The sequence below is a fragment of the Polistes canadensis genome, unplaced genomic scaffold (genome assembly GCF_001313835.1).
Source record: "Polistes canadensis isolate GaletaPanama2010 unplaced genomic scaffold, ASM131383v1 scaffold_45, whole genome shotgun sequence".
NCBI lineage: Eukaryota > Metazoa > Arthropoda > Insecta > Hymenoptera > Vespidae > Polistes > Polistes canadensis.
Genome location: NW_014569592.1, coordinates 121,017 through 143,276, shown reverse-complemented (window position 1 = coordinate 143,276; position 22,260 = coordinate 121,017). Strand labels below are relative to the sequence as shown.

The following is a 22,260-nucleotide window of genomic DNA, read 5'->3' as shown; positions in this document are numbered from 1 at the left end:
TGAACAGATTTTACAACAATTAGTTGTTATATTTAATAGTGAATAAGTAAAATTTGTTGATCAAATATTAAATGTTTATCGTGTTGTATAGATCTGGATGATTCAATACCATAAAATTGTATGACAATGCATTTGCAGATATATAAAAACAAGTCCTCATATATTACAAAAAATAAAAATTGTAATCAAAGTATTAAAAAATGCAGATTCTCATAAAAGGTATGCAAATTCATATATTTTTAAGAAGCAAAAATTGTACAAGTTGTATATTATAATATCAGACATTAGATAAAATAGAAGATCATTGAACATTAATAATATTTGAAGAATACATGTATAAACTATTATAAATAATATACAAATTGTATTAATTGTTCAAATTAAATATATTTAAAAAAAAAAAATTAATAATAAAATGACCAATGATCTTCTATTATCATTCGATATATTTTTCACTTGACTTATTTAATTGTTCAAAATGCAATATCTTCAAGAACTTATATTGAATTGTAATGACAGAAGTAAATATTACATTTCTAAAATTACAAAAAAAGTAAAATTTAAAAACTAAACGATATATTGAAATAAATGATAAAGAATGTAATTTGTTTATATCAATAGTAGTTAAAAAATAGAAAAATTGCATAAAAAACAGAAGTGGACCAGACATGTAAAACAATATGGTACTTAAAACTAGCACAATTTATTTCCAAAAATATGTTATCTAAAGTATAATCTTTTAAAGATCAACAGCTATATGTGTATATTATATTTTATAAATTATCTTTACTATTTCCATACTAGCAACATTTTAAATGCATATTTGCATTACATTTGTCATGCAACAAAAGGTCAAATATAGCACCTCTTAAAATTAATTATACTCAAAAAAAAATAAAAAAAAACGTTGAGAAAAAATTTAAGAAATAAATAATATGTATCTTTCAAATATAAAATAATTACTGTATGCAGTAATATTAATATCGACATAATATTGTTGAGTTAACAAAAAAAAGAGAGAGAAAGAGAGAGAGGGAGAGAGAGAGAGAGAGAGAGAACAAAATTAAGTGTATCTTAGTTGTTATTGCCTTTTTTATTTTTTTTTTTATCTTTTTATTAAAATATTTCAACATTAACATTATATAGTATAGAATACTCTTTTGGTATTATTCATTTTTAATTAATAAACTTGCAATAGAAACTAAGTACATATAATATATATATATATATATATATATTATTAATAATAAATGCATTCTGTGCATTATTCACATTCATATTGCAGCTTTAGTAGGTAAATTACAGTTCAAACTTACTACCTGGAAAAATATATATGTATAATGTATAAGAATATAGTCCAAGTCAATATTTTTTTTATACATGTGTCAAATGCAAAAACGTAGTATAAATTTCATGTATGATAAATTATTATTAGAAATGTAGGAAAATATTATGTACACATACACACACATACAATCTAATGATGCAATACTCATGTGTCTGCAAATGATTAATGCCTGACAAATCTCATTGTAAATTGACAAAACGCCCAAACAATAAAGACGCTGAAATAAAATTGATTTGGAATAATATTTTTTCTCGAAAATACTTTTTTACGAGACAAACGAAACTTTTCAATAAAAAAAAAAAAAACTTAAATGTATATATATAAAGCACCTCCGAAGAAGAATTTATTTAATGAAATGGAATCTTTTAATAAAAGGAAATTAATTTTTATAATTTCTATATTATAGTAAAAAAATTGTTTAAGTTATTTACGCAATGTTTCTAACTTTTGTTTAATTTTTAGAAGTCACCAATTAAATTACGAATGCATATTGGTATTCCTATTAAATATATATACCATGTACATACATGATTTACATATGTAATCTGTGATGGATTTTTAATATAAAGTTTATATTAGAATACATATCGCAATAGTAAAAATGATTTTCATTATGTCATATTGTAGAATACCTTATAAATTACAAATGAACACCATAATGTAACACATATGTAATTTAGGATTCATTTTTATTGCTCTCTTCTTAGTATTTATCAAAGTATCAATTTCTATTGGATTTTATCCGCCTTAAAGATATCATTATTAAAAGGTATCGCTTTTCCCTCAATAATTATTCGTGGACCTGTATAGTAACGCCATAAAAGACTGCTACCTCTCTTCAATTGATTGATACTTGATAAATGAGACCAACAATCCAACCAATTATTATAAATTGGCATATTGGGAGGAAGGCCAGCAACCAATCTTATAAAACAAAAATAATTTAATTTATATTTAAGAACTTTTTACAACATACATTATTATTAACTTACCCACAGTTATTTACCGCCATGCAATGATATACTACCAAAAATGGATAAGTAACGGTTGTTGCAATAAACTAAAAAAATATTTCATTATTTAAAATCTCTCTACATATAATATAATAATTATTTCATTTGTATTTGTGTATTTACTTTCATTGTGGAAGCTGTATAAGTTTTTAATTCTTGATCATGAATAACATATTTATTAATGACATAAGTCGATGAACTGACAAGAACTAAAACTGTAGCATTTGCAATGAGGCGTGGTACTATTCCTGCATAATATCCTGCAATTCCATTTTCCTTATACACTTCTATAAACGATCTAATAATTCCACTAAAATATAAAATCAGATAATTATATAAGTGTTAAAGGTATTTATTAATAATATTAACACTTTTTTGACATTTGTTATGTATATACGACATAGTGTTAATATATATTAGAATTAATATTTATTTAACTAACTTGTATTTTGTTTCACCGCCTACAAATTGTGCCATCATCCTTAACATTATTACATCCAATGGATGGCTCACTATAATTCCCACCATTCTACTAATTACGTCCCGTATCAGTTCATTAATACATCTTGTACGTCTGTAATATTGGTATAAATAACAAACATGATTACATGTATATTGAGATAGTTGTTGTCTAAACAAAATTCAGGCTTTACCTTTCTGGTTCTGATAATTCCTCATCATCTTTATTTTTGTCAGGTTCATCGCTAAATGTAATGCATTCAGAAGTTTTCTCAAATGCTACCGCACTGAGGGTATACGCACAAAGTTTAGGTACCAGTCCCCGATAACAACCAGTAAATCCATCAACATTTTTGATATATTTAACTGAAACAGTAATAATATAAACGAATTATATTTAACAAAGTTAAAAAAAATATTTTAAACTTTTATAATACTTTAAACTTGCCATATTGAAAAACGTTAGGTAAGGATAATGCTGGTTTTCCAAATAATGTTACTGTTTGGCGTGGCGAAATAGGTTCATGACCAATCTAAAATTAATAAAAAGATATAAGACTTTGATCTTTTCAACAGATATAATTTAAAAACATATATTACAAAATATATAAAAGTCAAGTGTTTATAATATAACATATTTTCTTATTTTTACTTATAGAATAGCTGAAAAAAAATTTTCTGGAAAGAATTAGAGCACTCTATACATAAAAGTAGTAATTATTGGTGAATGAATGAATAGAAAGAGTGAATGAATAAAATAGTTTAAAATAGGAGATTGTTTATATTGAGAGATTGAGAAATAAAAATATATAATAATATTACAAATATATATATATTAAGTACCTGTATTAAAACTTTTGCATAATCAACTGGATGTGACATCATATTTATGAACATACGAATAGGTATGTTAGACCATACATTTTCTCTTTGCGAAATCATAATTAAATTGACGAGTTTGTTTTCACTATATTATTTGTCTGAAAATATGAATAACATAATAAGCATACAGACAAATTATTAAGAGACTCTTAAAAGTGTAACATAATAAAATTTATCAGAATAATATATACATACATGTGTTTAAATATCGAAGAATAAATATGATCTTAATAAGTATTTCTTTTAATATATTTCATGGAATTAGTTAAAATTATTTTTTAATAAATAATTTCTTGATTTGCAATCTCGTAATTGTTCGATATCTAGACTAACAGTATCTTCCTTTTGAAACTTAAAGCACCGAGTATAAGATAAATGTGATTTGTTTGTACTGTCAACGGTTATCAAAAGATTATCATCAATAGTATCATTTCGTATATTTAATCTGTAATTGAAAATATTGTTTCTAATAATAATTCGATAAGTTTCATATTAGGTATTATCGAAATGTAATAAAATATTAGTTCCATGTTCTCTGCGATTCTACTATTGTAAAATAGTAAAATTGCCGATCATATTCTGAATTTATTCACTTGAACTTTACCCCATAAACGTGGTACAGAAATAGATCGGAGGAACCACCCAACCAACTCTAACGACATTCTATTATTCAGTATTACCAAAATTATGGAAACGAAAGTGAATGTTAATGTTCGTATTCGAGTTGTTTAAAAATTTTTTAAAGTAACGTAATTATTTTACAACTATAAATTATAACTTAATAACACTATAATTCTTATATAATCGATGATCAAATTCGAATAAATTAATTCGCGAGAATATTTAAAAAATACTGCTAGTCGTAAAAAGATAAATGTATACACGTTTATAAATCTTTCGAACAGTCTTTATACAATACAATAATTTTCTTTCCTTTTTGAAATTTATATTGTTTATTTAATTGACGTATTACAATCGAGTTTACCAACTTGGTCGATTGATACGACTTTAATCGATTTCAACTTTATCGCGACCAATCAAATTTAACGAAGGATTATTATTATTATTTCGAGTAAGCCAACGCAGAAGAAAGAAATATCATTACATATTTTATCTAGGTTAGTATTTTGGATAATATCACTGAAAAGTGATTATTGGTAAGAAATAAAGAGAAAGAAAGGAACAAAGAAACAAAAAGAAAGAAATTGTTTTTATTGGTTTGTATCTCTAACATTCGATCCAGCGAAATCTTCCGATGGAATGTTTTTTTGAAATAATGTTTTTTTAATTTGTTTTTTTTTTTTTTGTTTCTTTTTGTGAAGTGATATAAAATGATAATAAAATTAAATAAACATTAACATCTATCGATATAATTTCAATTACATTCGTACAAATTCACATGTTATAAAGTCCGATTTAACATATGACGTATATTCAACTTGACAAAGGCATATATCATTTTAGGTCAGCTGATCCAGTTAATATTATATTATTCCTTATAATACAATGGAGTAATTTTGATTGGATTAATCGTTATGTGAGTTTTGTGATTAATTTAATCGTATCTTTGACAATTTAACAAATTCAATAACTTGGATTAATAATAATAACAATAATAGCAATAGTAATAATAGTAACAGTATGTATAAATTATAATAAGATTAATAGTAGTCGCAATATCAAGAAAAAAATTAATTGTGGTGCTATTTCTTTTTTTTTTCTTTTTTAATTTTGAGCTAAATTATGTATATCTAATTTAACATTACGTATTTTGTTTTAGGTACATAAGTTATGTAAACGTAATCATACATGATGCAAGCCTCATTAGCAGCAACTCCTCGAAAATTTCCTGCTTTCGTCTTCCCTGCGGATCTTAAATTCTATTTAGAGGATCAGTCTAGTCATAAACAAATTTTGACTTTATATAATCCATATGATTTCCCAATTAAATTTAAAGGTATATATATATATATATATATATATATTTTATTAAACTTTAGAGTAACAAAGAGGTAGATAATATCATTTATAATATAATTTTTTTCATAATATATTTTTAGTGCTTTGTACCGCTCCAAATAAATATGTAGTTGTTGATCCGGAAGGAACGATAAAAGCAAAATGTTGCGTTGACCTTGTTGTAAGACATACGGCTCTCTTAATTAGTAATTGCAATGTGACAGATAAATTCAGAGTGCATATGCAAGAACATCCGAATAAACAAGTAATAATATTGTACAATAATAGTATTGAGATGTTGATTCTTTAAAACATATTTGTGTGTGTGTGTGTGTTTTGTATACTAGTTATTATTTTATATTTATTTTTTGAAAAAATTTTTCAAGGCAACGGGTAAACGAGATGTTGAAGCTACACTTTTTCCTGGAGTCGCACCAATTGTTGAAAGAGCAACTCCAGATCCAGAAACGTTTCAACAACTTCCAATAAATGGAGCTAGGCAACAACAATCATATTCGCTTATAACCCAAAATAGAACAATTAATAGTGAGTATAAAAGTTATATTTAAGTATGGAGTTTCCCAAAGATAACTGAAAGGTATGGTGCGATTTAAAACAGCGAAATAGGTTTTTTTGAGAAGTATTGCATTTTTATCTCTGTCCCACAACTATAATTTATAATTACAGACACCTCACTCAAGATACATAAAAACTTATCACAATTGCAGTATGATTTATTTCATGGAGAAATTCAAGATAAAATCATAAATATGAAAAATGCCAATTATATCATTAAGGATAAAGGTTAATATGTTAGTATTTGAATTTAGTTGCTGATCTATTAATGCACTGCAACACTGATGAAACTGATAACTTATTTCAATTTTCTTATATATTATTTTTATAAGAAGTTACAAGAAATGAAGTACGTTACACAGACAATTCTCATTAGAATAACAATAGAACGTAGATTCTTTTTCTTCTTTGCCATATTTTTCAATATTCTTTCTTTGAAAAAATACAATAATTACATATGATTAATAGCTTGTTTTTTTCTTCTTCTAAATTTTCCATTAACGTAAACGATATTTAATATATACATGTTAACTAAATATCTCAGCAATACTTTCCTTTTTTTGGAAAACTATGAATATACAAGTTCGAAGAATATAATTATTTCCAGCATTTTATAATATAATTGTAATTATTCGTATTTTGAATACTTATAGTTATAATTATACAATGCTTTAAATTAGAAACAATTTAAAAATAACATCTAGTTTATATAATGTTAATATTATGGTAGTGTATGTATATATACATATATATATATATATRACAAAAACTAATATTATCAGAGTGACGAAATATAAATTACCTTTCAGGTGGAACAAACTATGTAGCAGTTATTGCAGGAATTGTTTGCATAGCTGGACTACTCTTGCCTACAGAAGGAGAAGCTAGACCTTCAGTGCCTGATTACCTCCATCTTTCTATTAATTTTAAATTAATATTTTCCTTTGTATTAGGTGAGTAGCGCTTATTTATTTTTTATTAATTATATTCTATATATAAAATATAATTGCTTTACAGGTATGGTAACAATGATAACCTTTAGGTTGTAATTCGTGGCTGCTTATATAAAGATAAAAAAAGACTTTATACAAGTAATAGGATTATCGGGTGACAGCACAATTATAATGCATATTTTTTGTTTGTTTTTCATATATTAAATGTCTTGTCTTTTTTAACTGTATGGTTTAGACTACAAGTATTATGTAGCTAGACTAATTTTTGAGCACTTTCGAAAATTTCATATAATTTTTTTCATATTTTTTTTACTTTTATTTGATATTGTTTTTCTTTTCATTAATTATAAATCTTATCGTAATTAATCATTTTTTATCAATGATCATAAATATTATGCATATTTACGTGATGCATCACCAATCCTTTTTTATGTATCGAAAAGAAATTTGCTTTAAACGAAATAATCTAGTTTTGCAGCTTAAGGATTCTTCTACGTGCTCTAATTTATAATCATTTTAATAATAATACATTCTAAAAAATATGATCTCATATACATATATGTAAATATATATCTTCCTATGTTAAGTAGAGAGGTTGCCATTTTAAAATTCTTAATAAAAAGAATTATATAAAATGTCAATAAAGATATCTTTGTATATTATAAAAAATAATACAAATCAATTTGATTTATAGTTTTTCTTATATTAGAGAAAAGAAACAATTTCTTTTAACAATATAAATATTTCATAAGACTGATTAGTCAATTAAGTTACAATATATCAATTTTTTAAATAAAAGTATTCAGAAAACCATTAGCAATGTGTATTTATTATTTACATAAGTTACAGTGATGACACTTGTGAATAAAGTGGTAAACCACACAGTTGTTTAGCCCAATTCATTACTGGCAAAATATTCTGAACATCAAAACTGCTACCACGTCACAAGTATCTGTTAATATAATAGTAATACGGTCAAATAAATAAAATAATATGAGTAATATTTGGCAAGAAATATCTAATTTACCTTTAAATTCATCACAAAGTGATTTAACTTTATCCCAGTCAGATTTTCGTAGCTCTAAAGCCTATGAACATTTTTTAAACTCTCGTTGTGAGTCTTATATTCCATTGACGCGCTTGTTGGAAGATGTAACACTCTCCTAAGTGTATCTCTAATTCTTGCTGTCGTTGCAACATCCGATGCTGTTTTGTTCCAAACACAAATGATATCCTCCTGTATTTATTCGAAATAAATGTGATCAAAGTATATTTGAATGAGAATAAAATGAAAAGGTTATATACGTCATTAATTATTCTTACTTGGAATCTTATGGAAACCACAGCACCACATATTTCCTCCCCTACCATAAACTGTTCACCTAACATTGCTAAAATTAGATTCTCCCAACATCTCGACACCAAACCTTTTCTTAATCTGACTATCCATTTACCACCTCTTTGGTTTGCTTCGTCCTAAAATCCAAGGATTTTTATCGTATATACTTTTATCGTAATTAATTGAAATATTATCATTCTTAAAATAACGTGAAGAAATATAATATATGTAATTGAGATGAACAAAACTTACTTCCCACATAGGCTTAATTCCCACTTTGAATAAATGGAAATCTGTGTGGTTGGTTAACTCTGATGGTCTGACTAAATGACTATACAATGCCCAAAATTGTTCCACACTTGCAAACCTACCAACCAATTTCAAATTTTGGTCGTAAGTCTGTATGCTGGTTTGTTTACCAGGACAACGTCTACTGTACCATAACGCGTATGCATATTGCAATTTGTGCTCTTGAGGACTTATTTCTGTAGGAGGCTATACATAAACAAAACAAACAATGTGATTTATATAAAAGCGCGCGCGTATAAACTAATAAAAAAAAAAAAATCTTTAAAAAATATAAGCTAAACCAAATTTCTACTCACTAATATATCTTTATCAACTTTGTGACTTTCCTTTGATTGAGTATCTTCATCTCCACTATCTTCATTGATTTTTGATCTACAAGAATATGATCATCATTCATAAAATATGTTTCTTCCGTTCGATATTTAACAAAAAAAAATAAAAACAAAAAATAAATAAATAATTATTTTATTTTTATTTTATACTAATTCACAAAAATAATGCATCTGGACACAATTTTACAGATAAAAACACATTTAAATTGATTTTTATAACACATAATGCACTGTTGATTAGATAATATTTTTTGGGGATAACTTTTATTTTTTTTAAACACAACAAGACTACAAGTAAACGAGCTTCGAAGATACATTAGAAAATAGAAGATAAAAAAAGAAATAAATAAAAAAAAAATTAAAAGAAGGAAAAGGAAAAACACGAGTCAATACAAATGATGTTGTGACAAATGTCGTGTTTTATAATCCACTGGATATTATTAATCGAAGCACTGAAAGTCCACATCGAATTGTAACTCGTACACGATTGTTCTAACAATAGTTGATTCATATCATCAGTAGGATTAATATTTTACTCGAGTTATTTTGCATTGAGTATGAATCTAACCTCCATCGAAAGTTGATTGTGAATAATACGACGATGTAATCAGAGAAACACTATAGTTTCACTTACGCCTCAAATTTATTCGACATGTTTCTTGAAGAGGTATAAATGTGTATAATAGAATATTAATAAAATACTGTAAACGATATATTTCAACAAGTAGGAATATAAATACAAAATTTCAATTGTTGATCTCTCTCTCCTTCTCTTTAGCACATATATATTGCATTAACAAGTTTATTCTCTTCAAGTTGGCTATACTCTAATATTTTACTAGAATTACCTAGCTTTCATTTATTCTTATTTACTTTTTTTTATTGAAAAATCGTGAATTATAAGATACGTAAAAATATAAATAAATACATGATACCATCGTAAGATAATAGAGCAATCCATTAGAAAATGATAAAACAAGATAATTGGTAAAATAACAATTGCTTTTTTTGTATTTTCTTCCAAATAATATTTTAGTTATATATTTTTATTTCTAGGGAAAAACGATAACCCCTTTTCTTATATTTTACTGTAATCGTATGGAAGTTTGTTTTTTCTTTTTTTTTAAATAATCTTTATTTTAACAAATACATTTCAATTATTATCAAAATATAATAATGAAATATCTTAGAAGAGATGGTTATAAATCAGCCAAAAACTAATAACACGGACAAAATATGACAGTTTATATAATAGCAACAAGTATTGCCTAGATATAGAAAATAGAGCGTGCAAACTGTGTCACAGAGAGATAACAATAGAATATTTAAAAAATAGAAAAAAGTAGGAATGTTTAGTAGGAATGAACAGGAATGAATGATAGAGATGAATGAAAGAAAAGAATTTAAACAAAGTTTTATAAATCCAAGTCTAATTAATAAATTTATATATACATATATGTACATATATTTATCTGGAAAACACATGATATAGATCTTTATAAATACATGGGTGAGTTAAAAAGTTTTAAGGTTAATATAGAAACCATTTTTTTCGGTCTTTATATAACTTACTTTTTAAAAGATTTATAAAAAGGCTTAAAACTTTTCAACCCGCCCTTGTATATATTTTGTATATATAAAATCTGCATATAAAAAATACTTTTGTTAAAAAATGACAAAATAATCAAGACTAGTAATTATTTCAGTGTTAAAAATGCTACCTTTAATCGATTCATTATATCTTTTCGTTGTTCTGTAGCTTCTTTGTCACATAAATATTTAACCGTAATCGGACAATGATATTCCACGCTTTCAGTGCATCTGGTGTTTGTTTCCTCATCTTTTTGGAATTTAAATTCTGACGTTGACTTAACTGAAATTTAAAAGAAGAAGAATCTAGATCATTGAAAAATAAAATCCAAACCTCATGAAAGTCATATTACACTTCAATTTTACAATTATAATTTTCTCTTGTTTTGTCACTCAGAGTTGGTTTACCATACCGTTTTAATTTCACTTTACAATTTTTTTGAAAATAATGCTTTTCCTCTATTAAGAAAAATACAAAAAGAACCAAATAAAACAACTTACCACATATGAAACCAAAAAAACAAGTGTTATGATTCGAACTTATTAAATAAGTGTCGTTTTCTGTTTTTATAGAGAAATGGCCAACACCGAAATTCTTTATAAATGGCAAATAACGTAAATGTTCAGTATATTCTACGGAATATTGCCAATGCTCATAATTTCCGCTTTCAGCGATGATGTTAAAGTCATCTCTAAAATTTGCAATTTTTCGTTACATCTTTTTAATTAATAAATAAATATATACGAAGGTGAGTTGAAAAGTTTTGAGCTTATTTTCTAAAAGTGATTTTAAATATGGTTTCATTTCGAAAAATAAAAGTTAGTTTGATCGAAAAAAAATTGTTTCTATGTTAAGCTCAACATTTGTAACCCATCCATGTATTTTTATATGTTATATATATATATATATATAATAATTAAAAATTAAAAATTATGATGGTACTATACGTACATTAGTGGATTCAGTAGTTTCATGTTGCTAAAATCTGCTACAAATTCCCATACTTTAATGGGATGTACGTTTTTTATTACACCAACGCTTTGTATTCGATTAGATTTCTTGTAAATAAAAATAAAATAAAAAAGAACGACTGTTGTTATAGTTAATATCAAATTTTTGGTCTTCCATCTCAAAGGATTTACACTCATTTCTGAAAGAAAATAGTTATTATTATATTGTTAATAGGATTATTTTTTAATCGCTTACTTTAGTAATATTTTATTTTAAATACTTGCTTCTTTAAGATCAAATTTTTCCAAATAATCAAATAAACCTATAATTTCCGGTAGTGATAACACATAACAGAAATTTCTATTTTCGACATTCACACGTTGACCGTATCTATGCAACTGTTGACTTTGCTAGCTTGTAGTTTCTTTAAATATTTTAAATCCTTATTAAATGCCTTTCTCAAATTCCTCTTACTAAGCAAATAAAAATAAAAAATATGATTTGATATTTACATTATCGAATCGAAAATAATCGTGAAGATAATATACATAATTTATACAAAATGAAATACAAATTTTTGACAACTGTAGATGAATACTTACATATACAAGGTGTCAAAAAATTAACTTAAGTATATATTTATGTAAGTACTCAAGTAGTAGTCCTAAGTAATTATTTGAAGTGGCGTATATCGCGGGCGTATACTTTTTTAACATTACAATTGAAGATTAACACACATCTTGAAATAAAAAACAAAATATTTTATAATTCTATTAATAGAGAAATATTTAGTTTATTGTTTTCCTTATTTTTGTAAAGTGATTTTTAAGAACACTGTATACAGGTTTTCAAGGCTTTCTTGTTTTTCAAAATGCCGCTAGGTAGCGCAGTAGTATCTTTAAAAGAAAAATTAAAAATAGCGGGAAAATTGATTTTAAATAGTTAATAATTCTTCGTTCCAATTGTGATATTTGTTAATGTGAGATGTATGTACGTATAAGTATATCTTTTATTAGTTAGAACAAGTAATACTTTTACTATAAAAATGTCAAGATGGACCATCATTCTAATTTAGTCACGAGAAATAAAAAGAAACATTTTTATCAATAATATACAGACTTTTTGTTCGCATTTCAACATAGCCGTTTATAAATTTAATAATTCTTTTTCTTTTTGAATTCAAACATTTTTGTACACTTGCACAAAAATTATCATTTTTTGTATATAGCTGTTATTACATTGAAGCACTAATTTGATGAATTTATATTAAAATATTTTATCTTTTTCATTGTTACAGAATATTATAATTACTGCAATTAGCATAATAACGGAACCCTTTTTGTGAAATAAAACTATACATTTATAACAAGTACAAATTAAAAAAACTTATGTTCACTTATGACTATATATACAACTATCAGTGAAACCAGAGAATATAATAATTAATTGTTTTATGTAGAACATATAATTTGTAATAGCGATTTAAATAGAGTTTAATCCAAAAAAACTCGGGAGTCACTGATATTTTTTTACTATAACTGTTTTTTTTATTTAGATTCAGAAAAATAGTAATTGTTTTTGTATGTAACTTTAAATATAAGAAATTGATCTTTACATATATAAAATCTAACTATCTTGCTTTCTAAGTTTTATTTCTACTTTGTGTAGGATAATTAAAATTACTATAATTTTAATTAACGAACGAACTAATGAACTTGAGCTTGCGTCTCGATGTATATCGGAATATAAAAAATCTATCACTTTTGTGCAACCAATTCCTTATCATTTTTGTGAATATTTGATAAATGTATACACATATCTTTTAATATGAATTGACATTTCAGGCAGCATCAAATTACATAGACTCATATATATATATATAAATATACGTATTTATGTGTATATAAATATTTCAAATTTTATGCTATTATAACACATCATTAAAATTATAAATATTCTAACAAAGATGAAAGAAAAGAAGAAGAAGAAAAGAATGTAATAAAATATAAAAAATTATGTACTTTCTTTCTTTTTTTTTTTTTTTTATACTTTAAAATGCTTTCGATATTTGATGGTTTGCGATTGGTAAAATTTTAACGAAGACAAAGAACACATATAATACAAAAATAATGTCATACAGAGGGATTCTGTGTTGCAACGAATTATGTATATAGAAAAATGACTAATGAATGTTTCTGTGGCTCATCTTATTCGATGCTTAAAAGAAGATCATCTCCTTCCACTCTCATTCCTTGACTGACATCTAATGTCTTGATTTTTCCTGCTTTCGATGCCTGTACTACCATTTCCATTTTCATGGCAGATAAGACAATCAAAGGTGCACCTTTTTCTACCGTGTCACCAACTTTGACTCTGATATCAATAATGGTACCAGGCATAGGAGCTCCTATTTGATTTTTATCACCTTTCGCTGCTTTTGGATGTACGTGTAATTCCTGAGAAATAATTGAAGCATAAAATTATTATCCACTTCTATTTAGTCAGTATTCTTTAAAATTTTATAATAATTATAGGATTGCGTGTTAGGATTACATTATCGATATAGAATATATACTCTAATGTTGTATTGTAAATATTAATAATTATTTAAATTTAGTATAAAAAAAATTAAATAAAACTCTCTCTACCTTAACAGCTTCTTTATCCTTGATGAATACAGATCTCAATTGTCCATTCATTTCGAAGAATACTTCACGTTCGCCATTTTTCGTAAGATCTTCAGCAACAGCCAAAGTTTTTAAGGCTAACGTTTTTCCCTTTTCTATAGACACGTCAAATTCTTCTCCTACCTTTGGCCCCGTTAAGAATATTCTAGTTTCAAGTTTGTCAACAGGACCAAATTGTTCCCTAAAGTTTAAGTAATCGTTCGTCACGCTGGGATATAGGGCCGCAGACATAACATCTTTTTCCGAAACATGTGGATGGGATTCTTGCAATTCTTTCTTAAGTTTTGCGAAATTAAGAGGTTCCAAATTAGCTCCTGGTCTACCTTTTACTCTTGGCATATCTTTCAAAACCTTAGATCTGAAAGGTTCAGGAAATCCTCCGTGAGGTTCACCTATCGCACCTTGAAGGAATTCAACTACCGATTTTGGGAAAGACAGTTCTTCGGCTTTGTTAAGTACATCTTCAGAAGACAGTTTGTTTTGTACCATGAATTGCGCTAAATCACCGACTACCTTCGAACTAGGTGTAACTTTGATGATATCACCAAGTAATAGATTTGCTTCTCTATATGCTTTTTTAACATCTTCGAAGAATTGACCCAATCCAAGGGAATACGTTTGGAATTGTAGATTCGTGTATTGACCACCAGGAATCTCGTTTAAGTATACATCGGCGTTTCCTGATTTCATCGTCGTAGTACATTCGAAAGGAGCATACAATGTTCTTGTTTGTTCCCAATAAGCTGAATATTCCGAAACATCGCTGAGATCCAGATTAGTGTCATTAGGTGTACCTAAAGTTTTGTATATAAATTTCTCTTTCAAAAAGATCTGTGTATTACAGTAGAATATATTTATTAAAAATTGCAAATAATTTACCCTGTAATGCTGCAACAATAGCTCCCATGGAAGGTTGACTAGTCATTCCAGACATGCTGTCAACAGCAACATCAATAACATCTGCTCCACTTTCGACACAAGCTAGCATAGATGCAACACCGACCCCAGCAGTATCGTGAGTATGGATATGAATTGGTATATCAGAATTTTTTTGTCTAATAGCGTCGATCAACATTGCGGCAGCTTTTGGTTTCAAAAGACCTGCCATATCTTTGATCGCTAGGACGTGAGTGCCAGCTTTGATTAATTCATCCGCCAAATTGGTGTAATATTTAAGATCATATTTTGTACGATTAGGATTACTGACATCTCCGGTATATGAGATTGCGGCTTCTACGATTCCACCGGCTTTACCTGCTGCTTCCATTCCTGAACAATATATTAATTCGTTAAAATTATAATTGTTCATTAAAAAATAAAAATATATGTATATTTAACATATCTATTAACAAGAAAATAATCTTACCGATGATCAAGTTGGGCATGTAATTCAACGAATCAAATACCCTGAAAACGTCAATACCCAATTGAACGGATAATTCGCAAAATTTAAATACAACGTTGTCCGGATAATTCGTATAACCAACTGCATTGGCACCTCTTAGTAACATTTGGAATGGAATATTAGGAATCGCTTTTCGCATATCTTCCAAACGTTCCCAAGGGCACTCGTGTAAAAATCTTAATGCTACGTCAAAGGTTGCACCACCCCAGTTTTCCAGGGAATAAAGCTTGTTGAATTTGTGTGCCACGAAGGGTGAGATCGTTAAAAGGTCGTGAGATCTGACTCGAGTAGCTAAAAGAGATTGATGAGCGTCACGGAATGTCGTGTCCATCAGGAGCGCACCTTTGTGTTGACGAATAGCTTTGGCAAATGCTTCCGGTCCTTGTTCCTTATAGATATGACGGAAACCTTTTGGTGGTTCCATAACTCCTGTAAAATTTACATTTCGTTTAATTGATATGATCTTTTATTTCTTTTTTTTTATACCCCATAAAATAGAGAAGAACGTGTTAACGTACTTTTAGTGCTTTCCATGCATGAACACACATAAGCAGTGATGAAACAAGTGGACAATCACAATGTTTGTAAATTTAAAGCTGCAAGTGATACGCACCGTTTACATGTATATTATATTTGTTATAAATGTATTTTTGATCATGCAAAGATAATATCCAAAAGATCGTGTTGTAAATATATAAAAAAAAAAAAAAACAAAAAATCTTCCTATTTGCCAATTATTTTTGTATATGAAAAATGTATACATACTTTTTTATATCGTCACACAATTTTCTATCTACTTATATTTTTAAGATGATATTCTTTTGTATTTCGTTCATACATACATACATACAACAATTCACACACACGCGCGCGCTCGCGCGCGTACATACATATTTTGCTGTGTTGTAGATAATATCTTTGAAAATTATATTGCATCAATAATATTTAGAATCTATATTAATTAGACTAAAAGATGATTATCGAATCATTTTTAAAAGCTATGAGCATTTTTCAATTTTTTATGTACAATAATGAATGGATATACTTGATAACAAGTCTATAAAAATAACAAAAAATGAATCAAATTAATTGTTTGCCTACCTGGTGCATCTGGATCATTGCTTTCCTCTGCAGCTGCAAGCTTAGCAAAGTCTAAAAATATTGCCAAACAATAAAATAATAAAAGCATGCGATAAACAATGTGAAGTGTAATAAGTTACGAGGGACCATTAATTTCTAATTATTAACAATTATCCGAGGTGCGGTGAAATTTAATTAAAAATATATATCTACCATTAACGATTTCGTTCTTTTCAATTCATAGATTTATAACGCACAACTTGGATAAATCGTTTAATTGCTTCATTATTAAGCATGCTCGTGACATTTTTTTAAATGAAATTTTTAATCACAAATGTTGTTGTCACCTTCGTTTAATAAGTTTCAAATTAAATCGAAGAAAGATCGAGATGAAATAATTATAAATCAGAAATACGATGGTATGTGAGCATGAGCGAAATTAAAAAGAAAAAAAAAATAAAAAGAAAAGGAAAAAAGAACAAAATAAATAATAAAAAAAAAAAAGGAGTGCACTTTAACGCAGAGTGCAATGGTGTTGCGTACGATGACCTGGTGCGGATAGTGCGAACGATAATAAATATACGTATAAGTGTGAACAACAAATTTGTCCAATTGTTTGCCCATCATCATCATCATCATCATTACCACCAATCATCAGATAAAGCAATACGTTTCATTTTTTATGGGCTAAAAATAGGGTGTCTGTCATAATAGAATGTTATTAGCGATAGTAAGATTTGGATTAGCAAAGAATGAGTTCAGATTATATGCACACGACATTAAAATCACCTTATAAGAAATCTTGATCACCTTCCGGCAATCGTTACCGGGTCAATAGAAGAGAGAGAAAGAGATATATAGATAGATAGATAGAAATAAAGACTAGCAGACACCCTAAAGGCGAAGTAAGAAAACTTATGCTCCCATTTATTACGGACCCACATTTGTATTAAAGCGTATCCCCTTCCGTTGATCTTTAGCGTTTGAAACTCGTTTTCCACTTGATAGACTAGATATCGTTATAAACGTTTTCTTTTTTTTTGTTTTCTTTTTAAATCTTTCGAATTAGAATAAAAATCATAATAATAATAATAATAATAATATAAATACAAACGCACAAACACTTTTGTTAAATTTTCAAACGTCATACCTAATGCAATCTGTGGAACGTGAGGTTTGATTTCTGCAGGTTTCAAAGAAGTAGCCAATGGTGTGCTAGGTCCATTAACGAGAACGGTTCCTAAATAATTCAATAACTTTTGAGCACGATTTTGGCTCGGTTGAAATTGAAACAATTGTGGATTCTCGTCAATGAAATATGTGTCGACGTTTCCATTAAGAAATTTTTGATTTTCCAATACGTTAAGTAAAAATGGTATGTTAGTTTTAACACCGCGAACTCGGAATTCGCGTAATGCGCGATTCATCTTTGCGCAGGATGATTGAAGGTCTCCGGCATGAGCGATCACCTATTAAAATTAAGGGAAAATATTATACTCGTTTGTATAGAAAATTTCATTATTATCGATTTGCAATTGTCGTAGGTACCTTAACAAGAAGGGAATCATAGTATGGTGAAATAATAGCACCAGCGAATGCAGATGCACCATCCAATCTTATTCCCATACCCTCTCCCGATCTGAATACTTCAATTCTTCCAGTATCTGGTTGGAAATTCTTAGCTGGATCTTCAGTTGTAACCCGACACTGAATGGCGAAACCTTGAGGAATAATTTTCTCTTGGGTCATACCAAGCTCTGGTAAAGTGATCCCTTCAGCTATACGTACTTGAGATTGGACAAGATCAATCCTAAAACATATATATAGTATTGTATAACAACGAATCATTTGTTTTATAACTCGTATCATCGTATAAAAGACAATTTTCAAATTACCCAGTGATCTCTTCGGTAACTGTATGTTCAACCTGTAACCTAGCATTAACTTCAATGAAATAAAAGTTTCCTGATTCGTCTACGAGAAACTCAACGGTACCGGCATTCGAATAACCAACGTGTTTAGCTAATTTTACTGCATATTCTGTCATCTTGTCTCTTACTTTGGGATCCAATCGTGGTGCCGGTGCAATTTCCACGACCTATCAATTTGTAAATATAATTATTTCAATTGATATGCATCAGGTATAAAACGATCGATGATTTATCTCACCTTTTGATGCCGACGTTGAACCGAACAATCTCGTTCGTAAAGATGAACGACATTACCGGCTTGATCACCGAGTAATTGAACTTCTATATGCCTTGGCCTTTCGATAAATTTTTCTATAAACATGGCACCGTCTCCAAAAGCTGCCTTTGCTTCGGAAGACGCACGTTCGAACATTTCTGGAACCTCTTCCATTTGTCTGACAACACGCATACCTATCGATTCAGTTAAATCATATCGATTCGATCATTCCTCGTTCAGTAATGAATAAGAATTTAATAACGAACAAAAATAGTCATCAATTACTAGGGTCTACCTCGCCCTCCACCTCCATAAGCAGCTTTGAAAATGACGGGAAGACCATGTTTCATGCAAAATTCCATAGCTTCATCGGTTGTTCTCACTGGACCATCCGTTCCTGGAACGATTGGTACTCCAGCTTCTATAGCAGCTATTCTAGCTGCTACCTAATTACAATAATTATCTTGTTCAATTTGAAATACATGTTTTCACGTAATGACAAAATATTTATTTTGGATAATATAATTTAATTTTAATAAAATTATCTCATTTTATTATTATTGTTTAACCTTTTTTTTAAATGAATATAAAATTAGAGATGATATTAATATTTAACGTAATGTGATATTAGATTTAACGTAAATGCAATAGTTTATTATTTCATTGTATTTGTAGAATTCTTATACCTTGTCCCCCATTTGTTGAACAACTTTCGGACTTGGTCCAATGAATCTCAACCCAGCATCTATCACAGCTTGAGCAAAATCTGATCTCTCGGATAGAAAACCATAGCCTGGATGAATGGCATCTACATCATTCTCTTTAGCAACTTGTATAATCTCCGGGATATTAAGATATGCCTGGACCGGTGGTAAACCTCTTCCAACTAGGTAACCTTCGTCAGCTTTTTGTCTGTGCATTTGCATTTTGTCTTGTTCCGAATAAATAGCTACCGAACGTATGCCGAGTTCGTTGCAAGCACGAAAAACACGTATGGCGATCTCCCCTAAATGATAATTAATAATAATCATAGATGAACACATAATTTTCAATTTTTTTCTAATTCTATTCAAAAACATTAAAAAGTATTACTACAATTTTTTTGTTGATAATAGTACAAATTTATTTCAAATATTTTATTTCAAACAACAATATCTCTCATGAATTTTATCGATCGCGTAGTGAGAGTATTGAAGTGATTAAAAAAAGAAAAAAAAAAAAAAGAAAGAAAATAAAGTAGTGATTCAGGAAAAAGTAATCTATCAATCAGAAAGACATTTGAATTACATTAGACGATGAGCTTTGGGAATTTCATTAAGGATATTGCGATTTTATCTAGCCTTTCCGAGGGAACATATTTTTTGTATTGTTGTTTGTTTGTTTGTTTGTTTGTTCCTTGAATTAATACCTAACCGATCAAAGTCCAGATCGATCGAAGCAATACTTTCACAACAAGTTAAGTTGTATTATTTAAATAGACAGGATGAATGATCGTTTGTTGAATTAAACGTCAAATTTAATCGATATAATTTTGTCACTCTTATCACGAGTGAAATCCACGTGATACGTCACGTCCAGTGATTTTTTATGATTTTGAGGCTTACCCGTTATCGTAAGCGTTAGTCAAATAAGTTGGACATTCGTGAGGGATTAGGAGTTTTTTTTTTGGACCAACATGTTGGATTGGTTGCCAAGGGTATTGAGCTAAATAACTTCTCTATCGTAATGGAGCCAAACGTTTCGATGGGTCAAAGCCGGCAAATAATATCTCAAATTATATTTTTAGATCAATTCGGTTGTGGATTAAACGTTTTTTTCTTTTTTTTTTTTTCTTCGCGTTCATTTTATTTCATTTATTGTTATATTATAATATCAGGGTAGACCAAAAGTTTACGTGCGTTTTTTTTTTTTAAATTAATATAATAATATATATATAATTTGGGGTAATGTGAAAAATATAATAAATTTTAATAAAAACAATCCCATTATATTATGCAATTTATAAAACAATTTTGTAATACAATAAACGCGCACGAACTTTTTCCTCGCTTTAATAATTTTTATCGATAATTAATTAATAATAAATAATATTGGCTTACCTCGATTCGCCACCAAAACGCTTCTGATAGGTTTGTATTGAACATCTTTGGCGAATAATTTTTTGCTGACGACAGTCCATGTTCGTAATATCGTTTTGTGCCTTAACAAGGCTCGTTGGGCTCTTATCGATTGCATGTTAGATAATTCTAAATTATTATATTATAAATATACGGATAAATTGTTTTTCCTTTTTAATTGCACTTTTTGTTTTTCAAAATTATAATCTTGATATTTAGATATATGTATATATATATATATATGTTTATATTGTTGATCGTTGTTCCATAGAATTAATTCTTTTAATTCAAATAATCGTTAAGTCAATGTTTAATATTTCTTTCCAATTTTTCGGGTCATTTTTATATATTTTCTCCTTTTTCTTGTTTCTTTTTTTTCTTATATTTATTTGTTTAAAAATAGAAGTTTATTTTATTCCCGTCGTCGAATGGTTTTTATTGTATCTTCTTGCAAATTTTTCTTTTTTTATTAATAACAAAACGAGAGAGAGACGGGGACGACGAGTATCTGAAAAATAAAAATAAAAAAAAAAAAAAAAAGGAAAAAGAAAATAAGAATAAATTAATTACGAGAGTGATGACAAATATCGATGGATAAATTTTTCTTCTTTTTTTTTTCCCTCCCCATTGCTAAAGAATATTCTGTGCTTTCGTTAAAGCTTTTATCATACTTTATCAAAACAATAACGTATGATCGTTCATAATAATTAAAATCGTCCGACGTTTTCAGACCATATGTTCAGAGTTCAGTATATCCTATTTAAAATTATTAAATGTCACGAGAGGCGAACATAATTAACTGACTTTACGAGATAATCCAGGAAAAGGATTCATATCTGATAGGATAAGTTAAAAAAAAATAATGGAATCTCTAAAAGTGTCTACGGTCATTGACCTTTTCTCGATCACACTTTATACACATGTGATACTGATAACGAATCTCTTATTCAAATATTAATAATAATAATTATAATCATCAATTATCCAAAGTTTTTTATAACAAATATTGATTTTTAAGAAATAAAAATGTATAACCTTATTAGACTGATTTTCTTATACGTTATGATTAATA

At 27.8% G+C, this 22,260-nt stretch overlaps 5 protein-coding genes and 1 long non-coding RNA gene across 12 annotated transcripts in view; 1 reads left to right on the top strand and 5 right to left on the bottom strand.

Annotated features, from left to right (window-relative positions):
• Positions 1–1,781: 1,781 nt before the first annotated feature.
• LOC106785086 (mitochondrial carrier homolog 2-like) lies at positions 1,782–4,393 on the bottom strand. Its single transcript, XM_014745237.1, has 9 exons — positions 4,307–4,393; positions 3,898–4,147; positions 3,664–3,800; positions 3,269–3,353; positions 3,015–3,186; positions 2,804–2,935; positions 2,485–2,671; positions 2,341–2,408; positions 1,782–2,272 (listed from the first exon to the last, which is right to left on the bottom strand). Exons 3-9 carry the CDS (start codon positions 3,760–3,762, stop codon positions 2,077–2,079), a joined length of 939 nt encoding a protein of 312 aa, XP_014600723.1. The 5' UTR covers positions 3,763–3,800; positions 3,898–4,147; positions 4,307–4,393; the 3' UTR covers positions 1,782–2,076.
• Positions 4,394–4,730: 337 nt separating this feature from the next.
• Positions 4,731–7,828, top strand: LOC106785088 (motile sperm domain-containing protein 1-like). Of its 4 annotated transcripts, none has more exons than XM_014745243.1 (7): positions 4,731–4,820; positions 5,167–5,239; positions 5,483–5,659; positions 5,763–5,926; positions 6,048–6,207; positions 6,349–6,473; positions 7,047–7,133. In XM_014745243.1, the coding sequence occupies exons 3-6, from the start codon at positions 5,512–5,514 to the stop codon at positions 6,468–6,470; spliced, it is 594 nt and encodes a 197-aa protein (XP_014600729.1). In that variant the 5' UTR covers positions 4,731–4,820; positions 5,167–5,239; positions 5,483–5,511; the 3' UTR covers positions 6,471–6,473; positions 7,047–7,133. The 4 variants fall into 4 exon arrangements, with proteins under 4 accessions (XP_014600729.1, XP_014600725.1, XP_014600727.1 ...); XM_014745239.1 differs by lacking the exon at positions 6,349–6,473 and adding an exon at positions 7,255–7,828 and having other exon boundaries at positions 4,762–4,820; positions 7,047–7,190; XM_014745241.1 differs by lacking the exons at positions 4,731–4,820; positions 6,349–6,473 and adding exons at positions 4,842–4,859; positions 7,255–7,828 and having other exon boundaries at positions 7,047–7,190.
• Positions 7,829–7,996: 168 nt separating this feature from the next.
• Positions 7,997–9,976, bottom strand: LOC106785087 (eukaryotic translation initiation factor 4E type 2). Its single transcript, XM_014745238.1, has 6 exons — positions 9,805–9,976; positions 9,135–9,210; positions 8,782–9,024; positions 8,514–8,666; positions 8,218–8,427; positions 7,997–8,142 (listed from the first exon to the last, which is right to left on the bottom strand). The coding sequence occupies exons 1-5, from the start codon at positions 9,822–9,824 to the stop codon at positions 8,272–8,274; spliced, it is 648 nt and encodes a 215-aa protein (XP_014600724.1). The 5' UTR covers positions 9,825–9,976; the 3' UTR covers positions 7,997–8,142; positions 8,218–8,271.
• A 607-nt stretch (positions 9,977–10,583) lies between these two features.
• LOC106785089 lies at positions 10,584–13,287 on the bottom strand. Of its 2 annotated transcripts, XM_014745244.1 has the most exons (6): positions 12,315–13,287; positions 11,997–12,185; positions 11,713–11,911; positions 11,262–11,452; positions 10,892–11,043; positions 10,613–10,813 (listed from the first exon to the last, which is right to left on the bottom strand). In XM_014745244.1, the coding sequence occupies exons 3-6, from the start codon at positions 11,907–11,909 to the stop codon at positions 10,739–10,741; spliced, it is 615 nt and encodes a 204-aa protein (XP_014600730.1). In that variant the 5' UTR covers positions 11,910–11,911; positions 11,997–12,185; positions 12,315–13,287; the 3' UTR covers positions 10,613–10,738. The 2 variants fall into 2 exon arrangements, with proteins under 2 accessions (XP_014600731.1, XP_014600730.1); XM_014745245.1 differs by having other exon boundaries at positions 10,584–11,043; positions 12,315–13,086.
• A 454-nt stretch (positions 13,288–13,741) lies between these two features.
• LOC106785082 (pyruvate carboxylase, mitochondrial) lies at positions 13,742–21,389 on the bottom strand. Of its 3 annotated transcripts, XM_014745232.1 has the most exons (12): positions 21,171–21,389; positions 19,758–20,077; positions 19,367–19,517; positions 19,054–19,265; positions 18,780–18,982; positions 18,433–18,694; positions 18,035–18,353; positions 16,906–16,956; positions 15,766–16,233; positions 15,279–15,668; positions 14,361–15,193; positions 13,742–14,168 (listed from the first exon to the last, which is right to left on the bottom strand). In XM_014745232.1, exons 1-12 carry the CDS (start codon positions 21,304–21,306, stop codon positions 13,920–13,922), a joined length of 3,594 nt encoding a protein of 1,197 aa, XP_014600718.1. In that variant the 5' UTR covers positions 21,307–21,389; the 3' UTR covers positions 13,742–13,919. The 3 variants fall into 3 exon arrangements, with proteins under 3 accessions (XP_014600718.1, XP_014600719.1, XP_014600720.1); XM_014745233.1 differs by lacking the exon at positions 16,906–16,956; XM_014745234.1 differs by lacking the exons at positions 19,758–20,077; positions 21,171–21,389 and having other exon boundaries at positions 19,357–19,498.
• Positions 21,390–21,545: 156 nt separating this feature from the next.
• Positions 21,546–22,260, bottom strand: part of LOC106785066 — an 8,177-nt gene continuing 7,462 nt past the window's right edge. The window contains exon 2 of the long non-coding RNA XR_001381484.1: positions 21,546–21,696. This is a non-coding gene — a long non-coding RNA (uncharacterized LOC106785066). The remainder of the gene's footprint in view (positions 21,697–22,260) is intronic.